The sequence below is a fragment of the Buteo buteo genome, chromosome 5, assembly GCF_964188355.1.
Source record: "Buteo buteo chromosome 5, bButBut1.hap1.1, whole genome shotgun sequence".
NCBI classification, from domain to species: Eukaryota; Metazoa; Chordata; class Aves; order Accipitriformes; family Accipitridae; genus Buteo; species Buteo buteo.
In genome coordinates, this window is record NC_134175.1 from 27835569 (window position 1) to 27853285 (window position 17717).

Consider the following 17717-nt stretch of genomic DNA (forward strand, 5'->3'; position numbering starts at 1 on the left):
GTGATAGATCATTCATATCATCTTACTGAATTGCTTTTTTTTTCCTTAAGGTCATACAAAAGTGTTTAGCATTGAAAATTTTTGTTACACATCCATGTAAATTATGATTTAGAACATCTTACCTTTAGCCTTCTGCTGTTTTTACTAGCAGCATGTTCTAGCAGAGGGAAAGGAAATTCTTGAAGTGGATGTTAATGAACATGTTGATTATGCTTATGATGTGCAAAAAGAGTGGTCAGGTTGAAATGCACACTGCAAATATATTTCAGAAAGCTGAGTTATGGGGCTTTGTGCATTAGTTTTTACAGCAGGTGTTGAGACTAGAATAAAGGAGGAGCCTGGCATCTTGATTTTAAAATTCAGATAAAATATACCAATCAAATGTGTATTCCAGTAAATAACTGTTAGACAGCAGAGATTAATATTAGATGTCATCACTGCACAAAGTAGTGTTTTACCTGTATGGTTGGAATACACTGAAATATAGGACAACCTAGAAATGAACTTGGCATCGTTGCTCACAGACTAAGCAAAAACAGGCTTATAAGATATATCATGTCTGCACATGAAATACCTAAATCTTTGGCAACTCACAGGCCTTCAGCATCTGATCACTGAGCTGTAGTATTTTGACTTGGTATGTATTTTGGAACTGCAGTGCTATTGTGCGGAGTATTCATTCTGTTTGAGAAGCTGTTGACTAATTCCATGCGAAAGTTCAGGGAAGGCCAGTGAAGAACTGGATACAATATTAAAAAAAAAATCATTTTACTAGTCCTGGAAACAGAAATATTATTTCCTCTGTATTCCCATACATGGGTGCACAAAACTCCCTTAAGACACTTTTCCTGTAAAATTTTCATTTCAGTTGGTCATACAACATGATGCTATTGGGTCTACTTTCTAGGACACAATCTTTCATTCCAGTAACGACACAAATTCCTGGTAAGTCTGAAATTACAGGTAGCTGTTTTTGTCAAAAGAGCCTACTTCTAAAAAAGATCGTACTCAATTTCTATAACTGACCTTTCCTAATTATTACAGAGTACTTCACTAGTTTTTGTGCAGCTAGAAGCTTTATTAAGCATTGATTTTATATTTTCTCCTGAATCACCTGTGAAGTTATTTAAATATAATGTGGCAAGAACATGTTTAGGAACAGAATTATTTAAAAAAATGCAATACTACAAATTCATCTAGCTTTCTGCGAAGCAGAAAACCATCCATAATTCTCAAAATATGTTTTCAGGCTGCATTGAGAGCAAAAGAATATTGTGATGTTTAACAACTCTGCTACACCTGTACTTTGCAGATAACGATAGTATCACTGTAAAATGACACTGAGTGCCTTGTAACACAATCTGCTATAAAAACATGCAACATATTCTGCTCCTTGGAGTTCTAGTTGGCATAGATTTTATACACATGCATGTGATCTCCACACATTTGGGTATTTGCTGGGCACTTTTGTGGTGCGGAGTTATCAGAATTATTTTCTGTTTGTTTGATTTTTGTCATATGTGATTTTTTCTGCAAGGACTAGCTTTCTCCCTGAAATCAAGAGTCATTATATGCCTTGATAATAACTTGTAATATGTGACAAAATTGTAAAATACTTATAAAAATATTGCAGGCTTTACATGGAATGGGGGAAATAAACCCACCACAAGCTCCCCACTATACATAGCTATGGTACCATTCCATGTTATTTGGAAAATCTTAGAGTAGAAATTAAGTCCATATTTTCAAATAGAAGGACAACTAACTACTTCAGTGCTTTAAAATTCCTCCACCTCTATTGAGCAATTTTTTAATATGTCTGATTCTTTAATGTTGTATCGAGATACAGACACCTGTTTTTACTGTATATATTTTGGAAGCAATCTCTTTAGCAATAGGAAAACCACAATATCAGTTTTTCCTAGTAACATTAAATCTATGTTTGGAATTACCTTCCCTTCAGGAATCTCTTTAGTGTCCAACTTATGCTCTAATAAATAAAAAAGTGAATATTCTACATTAATTTCAGAGTAAAATGTAATTTCCAGAAGTCTTCAGAAATTTTGTCAGTTCAGTTAACTATTTTATCAGTTTATGTAAGAAAATATGGAAATGGTTGTGAGGAACATGTTCAGGAAGAACACTTAGGAGTACCTTATACAGTAATTGGCTAATTAATTAATTACATGCTTTTTCTGTAGCTTGGTCATTGCTTAGAGCATAGCTGATGTCTGCTGTCATTTGTCTAGTTACCTCATGCCAAAACTGAATGTTTCCAAAAAAGCAATTAGGGTCTTTAAAATACTTTATTTACTTTGCTGCAAAAATAAAGGTAGATTTGGTTAGCATCTTCCCCATGCTGTCTGAATGACCATGACAATTTCTAATGATGTTCTGTCAGAAGTAATAAGGATATTGATAAACTAGTCTTAAACTACTTTGAGATTTCTGTATTAGGTTATAGAGTCCTGTAAATGAATCTTTGCAAGTAACATTTCATCTGTATGCTGTAGCTTTGAGGGTATGGTGAAAAGTTTCTGTGTAATAGACATGCAAGGTAAGTGTAAGTGTTCTCATAGTGAGTAAGGTAGTGGAATGTTCTGGTATCTGAACAGTTTCACACAAAGAAAATACACGTGTTTATTTACATGTGCTGTTGCATTAGGAAGAACAGGACAAATTATTTACTTAAATTGTTCAGAAGCTAGCCTAAGAAGGTTTTACAGGATTAACTCCTTATTTATGCAACTGGGCTGAGAGAAGAAAGGAGCATGGTTTATTATGTTCTCAAGTTGATATCTTATCTTGAACCCCACCTTGCTAAGAGGTGAAACCACTGAAAACTTCATCATTATCTTGTACAATAATCATAGAATCATTTAGGTTGTAAAGACCTTCAAGATCATCGAGTCCAACCATTAACCATGCCCACTAAACCATGTCCTGAAGTACCCTGTCCACTCGCTTTTTGAATATCTCCAGGGATGGTGACTCAACTACTTCCCTGGGCAGCACATTCCAATGTTTGACAACCCTCTCGATAACAAAAATTTTCCTAATATCTAACCTAAATCTCCCTTGCCTCAACTTGAGGCCATTTCCTCTCGTCCTATCACTAGTTACCTGACAGAAGAGACCAGCACCCACCTCACTACAACCCCCTTCAGGTAGCTGTAGAGAGCGATAAGGTCTCCCCTCAGCCTCCTTTTCTCCAGACTAACAGCCCCAGTTTCCTCAGCTGCTCCTCATAAGACTTGTGCTCCAGGCCCCTCACCAACTTGGTTGCCCTTCTCTGGACACGCTCCAGCACCTCCATGTCTTTCCTGTAGCGAGGGGCCCAAAACTGAGCACAGCACTCGAGGTGTGGCCTCACCAGTGCTGAGTACAGGGGAACAATCACCTCCCTGCTCCTGCTGGCCACGCTATTTCTGACACAGGCCAGGATGCCGTTGGCCTTCTTGGCCACCTGGGCACACTGCTGGCTCATATTCAGCCGGCTGTCAACCAGCACCCCCACGTCCTTCTCTGCCAGGCAGCTTTCCAGCCACTCTTCCCCAAGCCTGGAGCGCTGCATGGGGTTGCCATGACCGAAGTGCAGGACCCGGCACTTGGCCTTGTTGAACCTCATACGATTGGTCTCAGCCCATCGATCCAGCCTGTCCAGATCTCTCTGTAGAGCCTCCCTACCCTCGAGCAGATTGACCCTGCCTCCCAACTTGGTGTCATCTGCAAACTTGCAGAGGGTGCCCTCAATCCCCTCATCCAAATCATTGATAAAGATATTAAACAGAACAGGGCCCAACACCGAGCTCTGGGGAACACCACTTGTGACCTGCCGCCAACTGGATTTCACCCCATTCACCACAACCCTCATCTCTGGTGGCTACGTTCCCTTCTGTATCCATTAAAGGAAATATATTCTCCTTGGGATTCTTTTTACTGTTAACTTATTTGTAAAAATATTTTTTGTTGTCCCTTATGATAGTGGCCAGATTTAATTCTAGCTGAGCTTTTGCCTTTCTAATTTTCTCTCTGTATGATCTAACAAGATCCCTGTACTCCTCCCAAGTTGCCCACCCTTTCCTCCAGAGATGATAAACTCTCCTTTTTTCCTTGAGTCGTAGCAAAAGCTCCCCATTCAGCCAGGCTGGTCATTTTCCTTGGTGGTTTGACTTGCGTCACATGGGAATCAAGACCAGAGATAAAACCAAGGATTCATCATTGGAGAAAAAGCCCTCAACCCTCCAAAACATTAAGGCACACCTGCCCAGGATTGAAGAGAAGAGGCAGATTTAGGAAATAATGTTTCAATCTTGCTGGCACTGATTAACTCCTTGCTGTTACATTTCTGTGTGTTGGAGGTGCTTGGCATGGTAAAAAAGAACTGCTAGCACCACTTTATGGCCAAATAATTTTAGAGATGAAGAAAATATTCTAAATTGTTTGCATTTTGTCTGCTTTCTGCTACTTTTCAGGACTGAACAATGCTGGAATCAGTCCTCCGTTTGGTAAGGATTAGTAGCAAGATGGAGAGTACTTCTCTGTTTTATAGAACTGCACGCTTATTGGGTCTGGAGTAGCCATGCTAGGTAATAACATGATCTAATGAGGTTTCCAGATCATTCTTAATGACCAAATTAAATATCACTATCAGCGGTATTAATTGCTATCTTTATTGACATTAACATAAGGATCGAGAATATCATATTTACCTGTTTTTTTCCCCAGATCTCACAGCTAATGCTTAGATACATGGAAAAGTTATTTCGCAGTTAAATGTCTGGAGCTCTATTGTCTCTCTGGCCTTCCTGGATGGCCATGCTCCTTCACTGCTCTCTGCATGGTTGCAAACTCAGGCTATCCAGCTCTTCTTACCAGTTTTGCTGAGACTGGCATTCTACTGAGGAGTTTGACAAGTATTGCATTTCATCTGCATAGCAGAAGTTTTAACACACTCCTGTATTTTGATAGCTAGAACAAAGCATGCAAAGAAAAAGAATTTTTCTTTATGGGCAATTTCATTTTTACCTAAACATTCATCTTTCACATGCAGCAGATGCAAATTGACACTCATCTATCAGGTTCTTCTTACTATCTGATTTTCCTGTAGTGCCATCTTACTGCCTTGGGAGACTGCTCCCTTTCTATTCTTTTTCTGTTAATGATTTGGGGTGGGTTGGTTTGGTTTTGGTTTTTTTTGGTAGGTCCCTCTCTGTCCTAGGATTATCTTTTAACATCTCAACAATTTTCTGGGAGATGATTCACTTTGAATTACTTTTCCCTCTTTCTGCCTGTTGATTTTAACAACTCACTGTTAAATATGCTGATATAGCCATCCACTGAACTTCCCAGCAGACAGATCATATGGTAATTGTCATAGCAGGTCACAATCATTTGCAGTTCTATTAGTGTGCAGTGTTTTATTTGTCATTTGAGGGAATGATATGATTATATTGGTAGCTAGTTATACTGCAATGTAGTTATTGAAGGTAAAAGCCTTTCAAACACTCACAGGGGCTAAATTATCAATGTACCAATGTATCCAATGAATCAATTACAGGCAGAAGTTAGGCTCAGAAAATGTTCAGTTGTGAACATTTTTGCAGTATGAGAGAAGGGGCTAATTTATCACATATTCTGAAAGATACGTATTTTTATACTTAATTTTCTTGTGGTTTAAATGCTACTTTGTCTACTATATGGATCATGATCTGAAGTCAAATAGATGCGTTTCAAGGTTGTCTCAGATTAACCCTAGAGTATTCCAGTAAAGACAATTTCACACAACTTCTCAGGTTTTAATCCAAAGTTAGAATTTTTAAGTAAGAAATGTTTATGGTATAGACCAAAAAAGCCCATTTATCTTACAATAGCTGTTTAGTAACCAGATAAAGTTTTAGGTATTTCTACTTCCCGCCCGCCGCCCCCCCCCCCCCCCCCCCGGCCCGCTTCCAGGCTTGTGCTGGGTATTTCTGAAGGCAGGAAAAGTTCAAGACTTTTACTTAAAGCCACAATAATTTTACTTCATCAGTTTTAACACTCTTGAAAAATACCTGATTAATCAAGGAACCTAGAAGGAGCTCATTTTCCCTGCTAAATGGAATAGTGAAAGCAAGTGTTTAAAAGACTTACTACTGTGAGGAAAAGTAAGAATACTGACATGAGCTAAGGAGACACATTGCAATGTGTTTTTAATAGGTCAGAGGCATTCACAAGCATTTCTTGACAAATTGAAAAGTCAAGGTAATATTAGGCTTTCTGTTCCTTTCAGGGAAAATGAGTAAAAAATATTTTAGTGTTAACTGACAGATTGTTACGAATTTAACATGTAGAAGGCTGAAGGACAGGAAAAACTGACAAAGATTTTTCCACTGAATTTGTATGTTCTGTTGATGGAAAGTATAGGCTTTTTATGTGTAGAAACATTTCCTTATAAATAGAAAGCTGAAAATGAAATTGTCGTTAGCTATTTTACATAAAATTCCACGAAGTTTGACTAATGATAAAATAGGATAGGAAATGAGTCTAACTACATTTAATACCTTCAGAGAGTGTGCAAGGTTGTAATGTTCATAGGAAATGTTAAACTATAAATTATTCTAATAAATTGTTTTTCTGAGCTTGTGTCAAAGGTTAGAGAAACTTGCCTCAGTATAAATGAGGCAGAGTTTAACCTCTGCTTTAAGATCACCTAAAAGCTGTTATTGGGTACCTTGTACCAAACAGATTTATGCATGTTGTTACAGTGAAATCCTCTTATAGGAAATAATTTCACTGCAAGTTGAGTCATTTTCTTATAATTAGCCTTGCCTGCTGTAATTATAATTTATACATTGCAATACACTGAAACAATTCAGAACTTTTTTGGTTTTCTGTATCTGCTTCTAAGCTAACTATAGACAATTTTGTTTCCTGTTACATTAAAATAAGCAATTTTCGTTCTTGCATAAAATATTATTTGTAATTATTATACAAATAGCCTATAATAACAAAATGAGGATGAATGCATTCAACTGCACTTTCTTTGCCTTTGTTTCGGTTGATTACTATTAGTCCTAGTTAAAAGCTCCCAACTGCAGTGTTGTTTTCTATTCTCATTAACATCTATATGTTTAAATGTAAGTGAAATTTTGATGAGAATCTGACCATGGAATGCATTTGGTACCAGTCATTCCAGCTGCAAGTATTGGAAGATGATGACCTCGTGGTCTTGATACAAATTGTTAGGGGTCCACACCTTATTCATAAATAGGCAAATTAAGCTTTGTGTATGGAGAGACCTCCTTACTATTTTTTTCCAAGATTTCCTTCAGGTAAAAAGGAAGAAATACAGCACAGCAGACTGTAATTTTCCTCAAAATCCTCATTCTTGCTGAATATTACTTAGGACAGAGACAAAGGCAGGATTTTATGAAAGGGGAATTGTGCATTAAATAATACAGTGCAGGGTCTCATTTAATTAAAAGTATAGGCTCAAGATTATTGCATCCAGATCTCAGAAGTGTTCATTAATTTGAAAGAAAAATAAAGCAAAAAAAAAAAAATTGGGAAGATTTTGCTATAGTTGTTTATAAGTAATAGACAAAATGAAAAAAAATTGGGGAAAAAAATTGCTTTTATTGTGCCCCAGATCAACCTCTTCTTATTTTGCTAGGAAGCTGAAAGTGTTCAGTTCAGGTCCTCAAGAAATACTTACATGGGAGTGGGGGGGGGTTGAGTGTTTTCTTGGGAACTGGTGCAATTTAATTGCAGGATATTCTAAATCAGCAGCATTTTTTACAAGCATACAAGGAAATAACAGTGGGCAGCATTTGGCCTTCAGGCGCTTGTTTGTGGAAGAGCTGAGCTTGAAAAATCTGAGAAGGCTTTTCATAAGGGTTCTTTATGGAAGGAAAGAAGGGTTAGCATGAGTGAGACAGGTTTGCATCTTTGTAGGCAGGTATATTGAAGGATAACCAGAACACAGTTCTTGATGGAATTCTGGAATTCTGATACATCTTTCTTTTTCAAAATGAAACAAAGCTAAATCTGTTGAGAGATGTGGAATTAGTTTTCTTACCATACCACTTAGAATCTGGTTGAAACATTTTAACACAATTAAATTATTTTATGCTGGCTCTTGGGTTGTTTTTTTTGTTGTTGTTTGGTTGTTTTTTTTTTAAATTATTATTATTTTATTTTATTGGTAATACTATAATAAAAGTTAAAAGCAAAAGTAGATTTAACATGAAAAAGCTAAGTAAGGCATTAATGCAGATCTTTCAATTTTTACAGCTGCTTAGCTCTTCCATGGCAGAAAGGTGAAGAGTATTTACCACAGTGGAAAAATTAGTTACAAACTCAGCAGGATTGCCATAATTTTCCTTTTCCTGTTCATCAGATTTTCAGGATGAAGGAATATGTTGCATTGTACAGAAATAGGATACTGATCAAATAAGTGTGTAATCTAAGACATTTCTACTACTTCAGTGAAGGTGTTAGCAGTCCTTTTATGTTTATTAGCATGAAGTCTTTTTTTAAATTTTTCTCCTCAAAAAGCTTACTTAATACCTAAATAAGCTTCAATGTCCTTTTAAATTGGTTTTAATTTAGTGAACATTTGCTTGTTAAAATCTTGTATAGATTCTCATTTATCATATAAAACATGTATCCTTTTTTTCCTCAACTTCGTTAAATATTTGTCTCTGTTTATAACCTGCAGCAGTTAGTACCACAGACTAATTAACGCAGAAAGGTTCATCACTTAATATACCTTGGTAACTGTTTTTTTGAGAGACATTAAAGGTATTTTTATATAATTCATGATTTTGAGACTATTGCATTGCTATGTATCAACATCACACCAGGCATCACATTCCTTATTCCCATGGGTTTGTTCATATTTTAAAATTACTTTTGTTACCCATGCCAGTACTGTTTCAGCTTTAGGTCATGTGCTGTGAAGCTGCAGAAATGAATTCAAAGTTCAAGGCAAGAACATACAGGCATGGTCTGAATGCGTATGTTTTCTATTTGAGGTGTATTTTTCACTGACCTGTGAATAATGCTAGATCTTTTTCCTGAATTGTTCAAGTTAATCTAGAATGCAGAAAGGAAATTAGTCCTTTCCATTGGAATTGCCATGTACTATTTAAGGTTGGCTATGTTGGGCAATGGGTGTGTTGGGAACTGTAGGGTGTCTCTCACTTGTTAGTCACTGGTCCAGATCTAGTCCATACCAATAGGGAGGGAGAGAGAACTGTATCTGGTGGAGAAGTCTATGTAAAATAAGTTCCTGAACTTTTTGAACATGTGTTTTTATCATACCAGTTCTTGTCACAACAATGGACAATGTCAGAAAACTGAACTACATATAACAAAATAGCTCTACTCCTGCTTACTGTACTTCAAAGAAGGATGAAGCAGCATGGTGGGACACTGTGAGGGAATTAGAATTGCTGCTGTTTGTGAAAGATCTGTGAATAACCAGATTACTTCTTTTGGGAAAACTTCCAAAACAGCATCTTTCACTAGCAATAATTTCACTAAAAAGAAACAACAAATATGAGGCTAATGTTCTTTAAGCAAGCTGAAAATAAAGGAACCTACCCTGAAATCTTATTGTACCACGTGCACACTTTGGAGTGTTTTAATGAAAAAAATTGTCTATTTTTAAATATTTTTCTGTCTGCTTTACCAGCCATTTGATACAAATCTGTGAAAACAAATGCTAAATGAATTTCAAAAAGGTTCTTCTCTTATTTAATTCATTACCAGAAAAAGTGGAGGAAATACACTAGCTAAGGCATGGGAAATTGCAGTATAGTATCAGATGCTCCTTTTGTTTTGAACAGCATAATAAGGCACCAATTTTAAGTGTTGACAAGCACAGCAGGGATAAAGTACACTGTGTAACAGTTTTACTGTTTTATAGTTTTCTCTATAAAAACACAGAAAAATGAAGAAGTGACTAAGCACCAAAGCAGTAGTTGCATGACAGGAAGAGATGAAATGGTGTTTTTCCCTTGACTCTCTTAAAGCTATTTTCCATGTGGGATATCTAGTCTGATATGCCTTTCAATACCCCTTTATAACCTAAAGAAGATAGTGGGACTGAATACTGTAATAGCATTTATGACAGGTAAAAAAATGTAGGGAAAAGGTTTTAGTCATGACGGTTTAATCCCTAAATTTGATCTATAATTTGGGTCAGTACACTAGAAGCACAAGTCAGTTCAGCATGAATAGTTTAAAAAAGAAATAGGAGTAAAATAGACAATCAGTTCTGATTACCTAAATATGCTTCCAAGTGGTACAATGTAGACAGAATATCTATATGCAAACTTGAGCTGATTCATTTGAATCCATTTTAAAGCACTTTAGTTTTAAAGTACCTAGCTCAATTAAGTGTCAGTAATGTTTCTGACTCTGTGGCTTGGAATTCTGAAGTATGATCTTCCTTTTAAAAACATCTCTTCTACCTGTCACTTCCACCAGGAACATTCATGGTCAGATAAGGCAGAGACATGCTTTGAACAGACTTGTGTTTTTGGGCAGGAAATCAGGGAAAATGAAGAGTGTCAAGGATGATAGCACACCTCACTGTAAGGGAGAGTTGTTTGATTTAATTGATTACCAAACAGCTCTCAGCAGAAATTGTCTCACTGGAAGCAGCTATTATCTAGGCAGTGTTTTAATTTGTCCTTCATTAAACAGTTGGGCTTAAAGGGCTGTTTGTCATGGGAGCGTGGTCTTACCAAGTAGAATTTTCTTGCCTTTATGTTACCTAGACCATTTTTCCCAGCAGGCACTCTAGTAACTGCTACTTCCACCTGTGCAACCGTGTCAAAGAATGTAGAATGCCACCACTTAAAACTCTGTCACTAAAACCATAATTTGCTGAGAATTCCCTCCTGGTAGAAATATTGTTTTAAATGGTGATAACTTTCAGGCCTATAAATGTGATACATATTTTCCAGTATTTATGTTATTATTGTGCAGGTATATTACTTTTCTATGTGTAGTTGATTAAAATGGAATTTTTCCTGTTAGGAATGGAATTCTACTGTGGAACAATTGGAAGCTGAAGCACTTAAGATCTTGCTTTCAGAGGACTATACAGAAAAAGAGCATCTAAAGCTTTCAAATCAGAAAATCTGTCTGTTGCGAGAAGAAGTGTGCTTCCACATGGAAGAAAGGAAAGCCCTGCTACAAGAGGCCAATGACTTTTTTCATACTGCTGACAAGGTTGGTAAGAAGCCAAGTCTCTAATAATAACCTGATAATACAACTGTCAGTGTGCTCTTGAAGACTGATATATGTGGGATTACGCAAACAGAGTTTGCTAAACAATTTGGAATGGAAAATTACAAATCTGATTACTCTTTAGTATGACCTTTTGCCTCAAACTTCTATCCAAAATGGCAAATGCATTTTGAAAAAACATTTTTTAAAAAAAGTATATTGAGAAGAGCACTCAGTTTCCAATATAAGGTATTTGGGAAATATTATCTGCTGAAAATTGAACTTCAACATCATGGACCCTGTCATGATGGCATAATGCTATATGAAGATACAGGAGCTGCTCTAAAATACCCAAACTGTTATAGTCTAGTGTGGATACCAGAAACAATGTCTGTACTTGCAGTGGTCTCCACAGGGACTAATTAATAATCAGACATAAGAAAAATCAAGGACAGCATACAATTCCTTATACTGGGCACGTCATATATCACACAGTCTGGACATGATATAATGCCAAAGTGTCCAGTTGAAAAAGCATGTAACTCCCTTAGTCACAGCACAATTAAGGCCCATACCTATATTGAGGTCAGCAAGATAATGTGTAGGCAATCATTTCCATCACTGATGTGCTCACGTGGAGAAGCAGTGATTCAGATTCCAGAATTAGATTGTTGCAGCTGCCACAGGAGAAGGCTAAGAGGGGCCTACCTGTCTACTGAATTCTATACATTGCTTGTTTTGTGTGGGTTGTGTTTAGGTACAAGGAGCCTTGACTAGTATGTCTGTTTAATTTTCTGTCTCTTCCTAAACTTATGTGATGAAAATGAGTAAATCACTGATGACCAAAAAAAGGAATATTTTAAAACTAATTTTTTTTTTTCAAACATCAAGTCCAGTAATAACTACTTGTATGAAAATGATTTGAATAAATTTGGTCATTAATTTTTGTTACATCATACTTATAATACCATTTTTCTCTATAATATAAGCTTTTTATCATACTTGAATACTTTAATATACTTTCAAGAGTTCTGTTCATCACTTCTTTTCTTTTTTTTCCATTGACTAATGTGAGCACGTAAAGAATATTCTTGTAGAATTTGACTTCACATCCCTATCCCAAAACAAAAATATCAGATTTTTCTTCTTCACCCATCTTCTGAAGTTGTTTTAGACTAGCCATCATGTATTTGTATGTGAGTTAGATTACTTTTGATATTCTTGCTGGCTCAGGGCCTAAGATCTTAAAATTCTTTTTCAAATGCTATGATATTACTGAGTAGCACTTAAGCACAGTTAAAAACATCATGAATTTTAAATTAAACTGATTCAATAGGGAATTTTAATAGGTCTTCAGTAAACAAATGTTGTAAAACTTATTGTTCAAGTAAAGAAAAAAGACTGACACCCCCACCCCCCCCCAAAGAATGGAAAAAAATTGCTATATGGGAGTACAATACAGTCAAGGAAATGCATGTAGAAAGGAATAAAATAATAATGGAATAATAGGTATAATACAAATGACTTGAGATTCAACCACCTTCTACCAAGTAGCATTAAAATGGTGAAAGTGTGCACTTATGTGGAAACAAAATAAATCTTCAGGAAACCATTGTCTATTCTTTGCTGTAAAATGCTCCCAGTTAAATCTAAAATATTTATAGGCTGGTTAGTGAAAGTGTATTCACTTGTGTTGCTCCTGAGACTTTCTCTTTTGAGAGACTAGATTGAATTTGGAATAAGTCTTTCGAAAAATTAAATGATCCTCTGAACAGTTGTCATTGGTATAAACAAAATGGTTATAATCCAGTTTGTAGTGGATGTTTGTCCATATAATAAAAATCAAACCCCTGTTTCAATGCTACTTTGGCAGTAACTTGTACTGTCTTCGAGAAAACTCATTGGACAGGTGAAAAATAAGTTGAGTAAGAAGATTTTTCCCCTCTTAAGTAGTGGTGCTGTAAAATCTTGAAAACTGCTGATTTCCCCCCAAATTGTTAGAATGTTGAGGTGGGAAGAGGATGGCACAGTTAATTTAAAAGTTTTCAACCCCAAATCAGGGTTGGGCGAACTCATGGGAATAGCCAATAGAAGAGTTGATTAATAAAGAACTGAGGGAGCTTAATATTATTGGTTCATATCTATTGATATGTGTCAGGTTAACAATAGGTTTTTATGAGAAGACCAATTAAGGATCAATAAAGGTGGAAATAGTGTTATAACAGACTTCTGTAAGGTTTTATTACTGCTATTTCATGTGTTGATGGTGAAAGTGAATAATACAAAATCCACAAGCCACTTTAAGCTGATTCAGAGCCAAATCTGTTTTAAGCCTTAAAATAGGAAAACAAGTAGGGATTTATATCAACAGATGAGCTTCCAGTGGAGTATTGTGGAATGATTGCTGGTATTTTTCTGCTTATAATATTTGTAATTTATGTAAGAGTAGTAGGTAATGAAGATAGGCAATCTATAAACACCTACATGGGCAAGGAAATTTTAATAGCATATGATTTTTCTACCCAGCAGACAACAAAATCCACAGACAGTTGTCAAACTTTACCAAATTCCAACTAGTAAGAGAGCATATTTTTTAAACAATGAAGAAATGAGTTATTGGAACAATTTACCACTGTGGTATTATATTTTTCATAACTGCAAACTGGATGATATTCTTTAGTTAAAGCAAGAAGTACTGTAGTAATTTGTTTGGCTTACCATATAAGTAAGTTCTGTTATTACATTCTAGTATTAATACACAACAATTTGTTAAAAGAAATTTATTTGAGTTAGAGCAGAAGGATTAAGCAAAGAACCCTCTATCTCATCAGTCCTAGATGTCACTAGAGAGCTTATTCAAGCCTTTTCCAGGTGTGTGCTATCAGATCAGAGAGTTACCTTTCAAAAAATGCGTTCTCAATTTTCTTGCCTTGATTTGAGGCACAGAACTTTTGAAATATTAGGTCTTTAGACGTGGTGCTGACCAACTGCCTGTTACACTGAAGTTAAAGAAAACAAAAGTTTGTGTGCTTTTTGGAAATACCAAGTGCTTAGACTCTGCTATCTGAAGGTGTCCCATTAAGTCTTTGATAATTTTGAAAATAAGGTGCTACATCTGAAAATTTTCCACTGAAAAGAAGGACCTCAACAATAAATACCAAACTTAAAATGTGAAATCTCTCTGTTTCCATTTTACAAGAAGCCTGTTCTTCAAGGGCACATACATCAAATAGTATTAGTAACGCAAACTTTTTTCCAAAACCTTTTAGTTAAAAGACTAGTTAGAAAAGTTTATATTTTAAGGTGTCCAAAGACCAAATGGTCTTTTTGTATTTTTTATGCATATTTTTTGCAGATCGTTTATAGAAGCTTTGAAAACAGATCATTTTCACGGATAGCTCCAACGACAATCTTCATAGCTCTATTAAATGTGTTGAAAAAACAACCTAACCTTAAGACTTTGTCTGCACTAATTTTTATTTTGAGCACCAGGTGGGGCTGTAATCACATTTGTCTTTAACCTGTACCACGTTCCTTCGGTATTTTTATACAACATGTAAACAGTACTCCGTGGTGAAATTATTTACAGAACCTCGAAGTGAGGTAGACCTTTTGCTCCAATAAATCTGATCTTTCTTGATTGCATTTATAAGAAGGAATCTGAGATGGGCTAATGGAAACAGTGTTAAAACTGTTGCTGATAGTCAACCCCTTCTAGTTTGGACAAGGGGCTATGCAAGTATAGGTCTATTGCTTTGATAGCAAAGGTAGCATCTTTTCAGAATACAGGGCTGCACTTTGTGGAAGTACGTGCTGAAGAAAGCACTAGCTCAGGTGTGTCTCCGTAGCATGCCATCACATCTGTTATGTGTAAGAGTGAACAAAACAGTATAGTTACTGTAGTTCAGAAAGGAGACATTTTCAGTTGTACTCAGGGTATACCTGAACCTGTGGACTCTTACATATGTAAAGGGCAAATAAGCAAAATAAAGCATTAGCTGTTTTGAAGTAACTTGAAGAGAACTCCTTTTAGATCTTGTGTATCTCATTGTCGTTTTAAATTTTAATGAATTCAAGAAAATAAAACCACAGAAGAAACCACAAGAAAATAAAACCAATGCACTTGCATTGTGTTTATTCTCTTAGATTCTGGTGTACATTTGGCTGCATTCTGTTGTATATTTTGCTCCGTTAAGCGGTATTTTTCTGCATGTTTGCAAGCTGCTTGGCTCTTCTGTGATCGTGTATGTTCCTTGCTAAGCTTTCCTTTAAATATCTATCCATTTCTATGTCTATGTAGTTGCCTTCAGTTTGACTTTTTGCAGGGGGATCTGTGTGTAGCAATCCTCTGAGAATACTTGGGAAATGATATGTGGAAGAATCTGAGATTGCTTTGGTGTGGCAAAAGCTTGAAAACATTCACTTGGATACTTTTAAGTAAATAAATAAGACTTTTACTGAGTTCAGTATGATTCGTGTTTTAGTTAGCTGTGGAGCGTCTTGTACTTTGGTGCATAAGTTACTTCAAAAATCACCTTTTGATTTTGAACTCCAGGACACACATACTTTCTTCTAACTACTGTAGATGCTGGGGTTTTTTTCCTCCTATATGCCATTGCAAAATTAAAAATCATTCAAGATAGTATAGATAGAAAATAGCTTTAAAATGAACATACAGGAGAGACTTAGAAGTGATGCATTCTCTGCATGGAACTGTGGGGATTCACACGTCTGCATGATCCAGTGAAACTTATTTTGCTTATCCTTCCAGTCTCTCTTTTTCCTTGTTAATGGATTTTTCAGGTTTGTATATGTCGTTAGTCAGTGATTTTGTGATGATAACATTGAGTATTGGTAAAAATAAATACATACATACATAGAGGTCCATATTGCTGAGTAGAAGCCTTGCTGAAAAATCTTTTACTTTCTTTTGATCTTGATACTTAGTAAAGCATAAGGAACTACAGAGAAAAAAATGAAACAAAGAACTTTGAAAGCAAGACAACTCTATGGAGCCAGGTGACAATAGAGAAGCAGAGGATGTACAGAGGGATTATATCCTTTATTTCCTTGAAAAGATCTCAAAAATATGACAAGTGGATGAGGAAGACAGACTCAACTAAAATAAAACTAAAGCAAAATCAAAGAATTAAAGTGGGAGAAAAAAAAAGAACCGCAACAAAAGTCACCATTTGTATTCTGTACGTGCACAACCACAAAACCAAGCAGACTAGGAAAACCGCGTTGCATGATTTTTGTTTCTTTTTAAAAAAATTACTTAAAATGGATCCCAATCATGAGGAATGGTCAAGGTAACCATTAACAAGGAAATTTAGAGAGAAATATTAAGATCCTTTTTGAATGACATTTGGATTTATTACAAAGTGGTTTTTTAATAAATGTCCTAAGTGGCTCAGGAAAGAGGGATATTATTTCTGCTCATAGGACCTATGCCCGTGTTATCTTCAGCACACTGGTGTTCATTTTAATTACAGCTTGTAAGGTTTTGCTAGCATAACTATTGTTTTTCCCTCCTAATCTTCCATGCTGAAATGAAAAAAACCCTGTCATTAGTGTTAAGCATGTAGATCATTAATTATAACTCTCCTGCATCTGCAACTTGTGAATATATGTTGCAAAGTATTTTTGTGTTGTCAGCCTGATAGATCAAATGATACAATTTCTAAAACCCATATTATTTAATTTACGCTCTTATACTACAGTTGCATGTAGGCATGACGCTTTCCTCATATTCTGTTGTCTATGCCATAATATGCTTATGCCATAATATGCTTATGCCATTAAAAAAAAATTGGAGATATACACATATTCTAATTCTTGAAAAGAGTCTGAGATAGAAGTAAAAGGCTGGCTTTGTCTGGATTATTTAACGTTGATTTGGTTGAGCTCTTGAAAGTTTAAATTTAAGGCCTGATACTGCTATTCTGAGCGGAATAGGAAGGGTATAGAACTGCCAATGACTGCAGCAGCTGCTATGGAAAAAGTCAATGCAGATAGTAACTTGCTGTAACCAGGCTTCCTATGTACAACTGAAATTGAACATGAGGGAACATAAATCTTTGCTTGTGGTAGCATCCTTAATTGATCGAGGTAGCAACAGCACTGAAAATGCAGGCAATGTAACCCAATAAAGTTGCCTGTCATCCTTGAAGGTGCAGACTGATGAACATACAAGGCACTCAGATATGTTTAGGAAGAGACCTGCAGAGAACACCTGATTTTTTTAATATTTTGGGGTTTTGTTCCCCATCCTTGTTCTCTTCTAAATAGCTTTTTGTCCAGTTGCTGTTCTGCTTATGTTGCTCTTTGATAAATGTAACAATGGCAGTAATATATACCTTTTTGGTTTATTAATTTTAAATTTCCCTATTGCCTTTTAGCAAGACTCAAAACATGTTCTTACATTTGCTGCTTACCTAGTTAAGTATGCTAACTAGTAATACTTATAATAAGTCTGGCGTAGTCGTTAACTT

General features: G+C 35.9%; 1 protein-coding gene across 10 annotated transcripts in view; it reads left to right on the forward strand.

Annotated features, from left to right (window-relative positions):
- The window catches only part of CCDC141 (coiled-coil domain containing 141), a 114975-nt gene that overhangs the window by 45230 nt on the left and 52028 nt on the right, over positions 1-17717 (forward strand). For all 10 annotated transcript variants that reach the window (XR_012650462.1, XM_075028339.1, XM_075028343.1 and 7 more), the window contains one exon: positions 11032-11226. Coding sequence is in view for 9 of the 10 variants with exons in the window: in XM_075028339.1 (XP_074884440.1) it covers positions 11032-11226 (195 nt within the window). In the remaining variant the exon portion in view is untranslated. The remainder of the gene's footprint in view (positions 1-11031; positions 11227-17717) is intronic.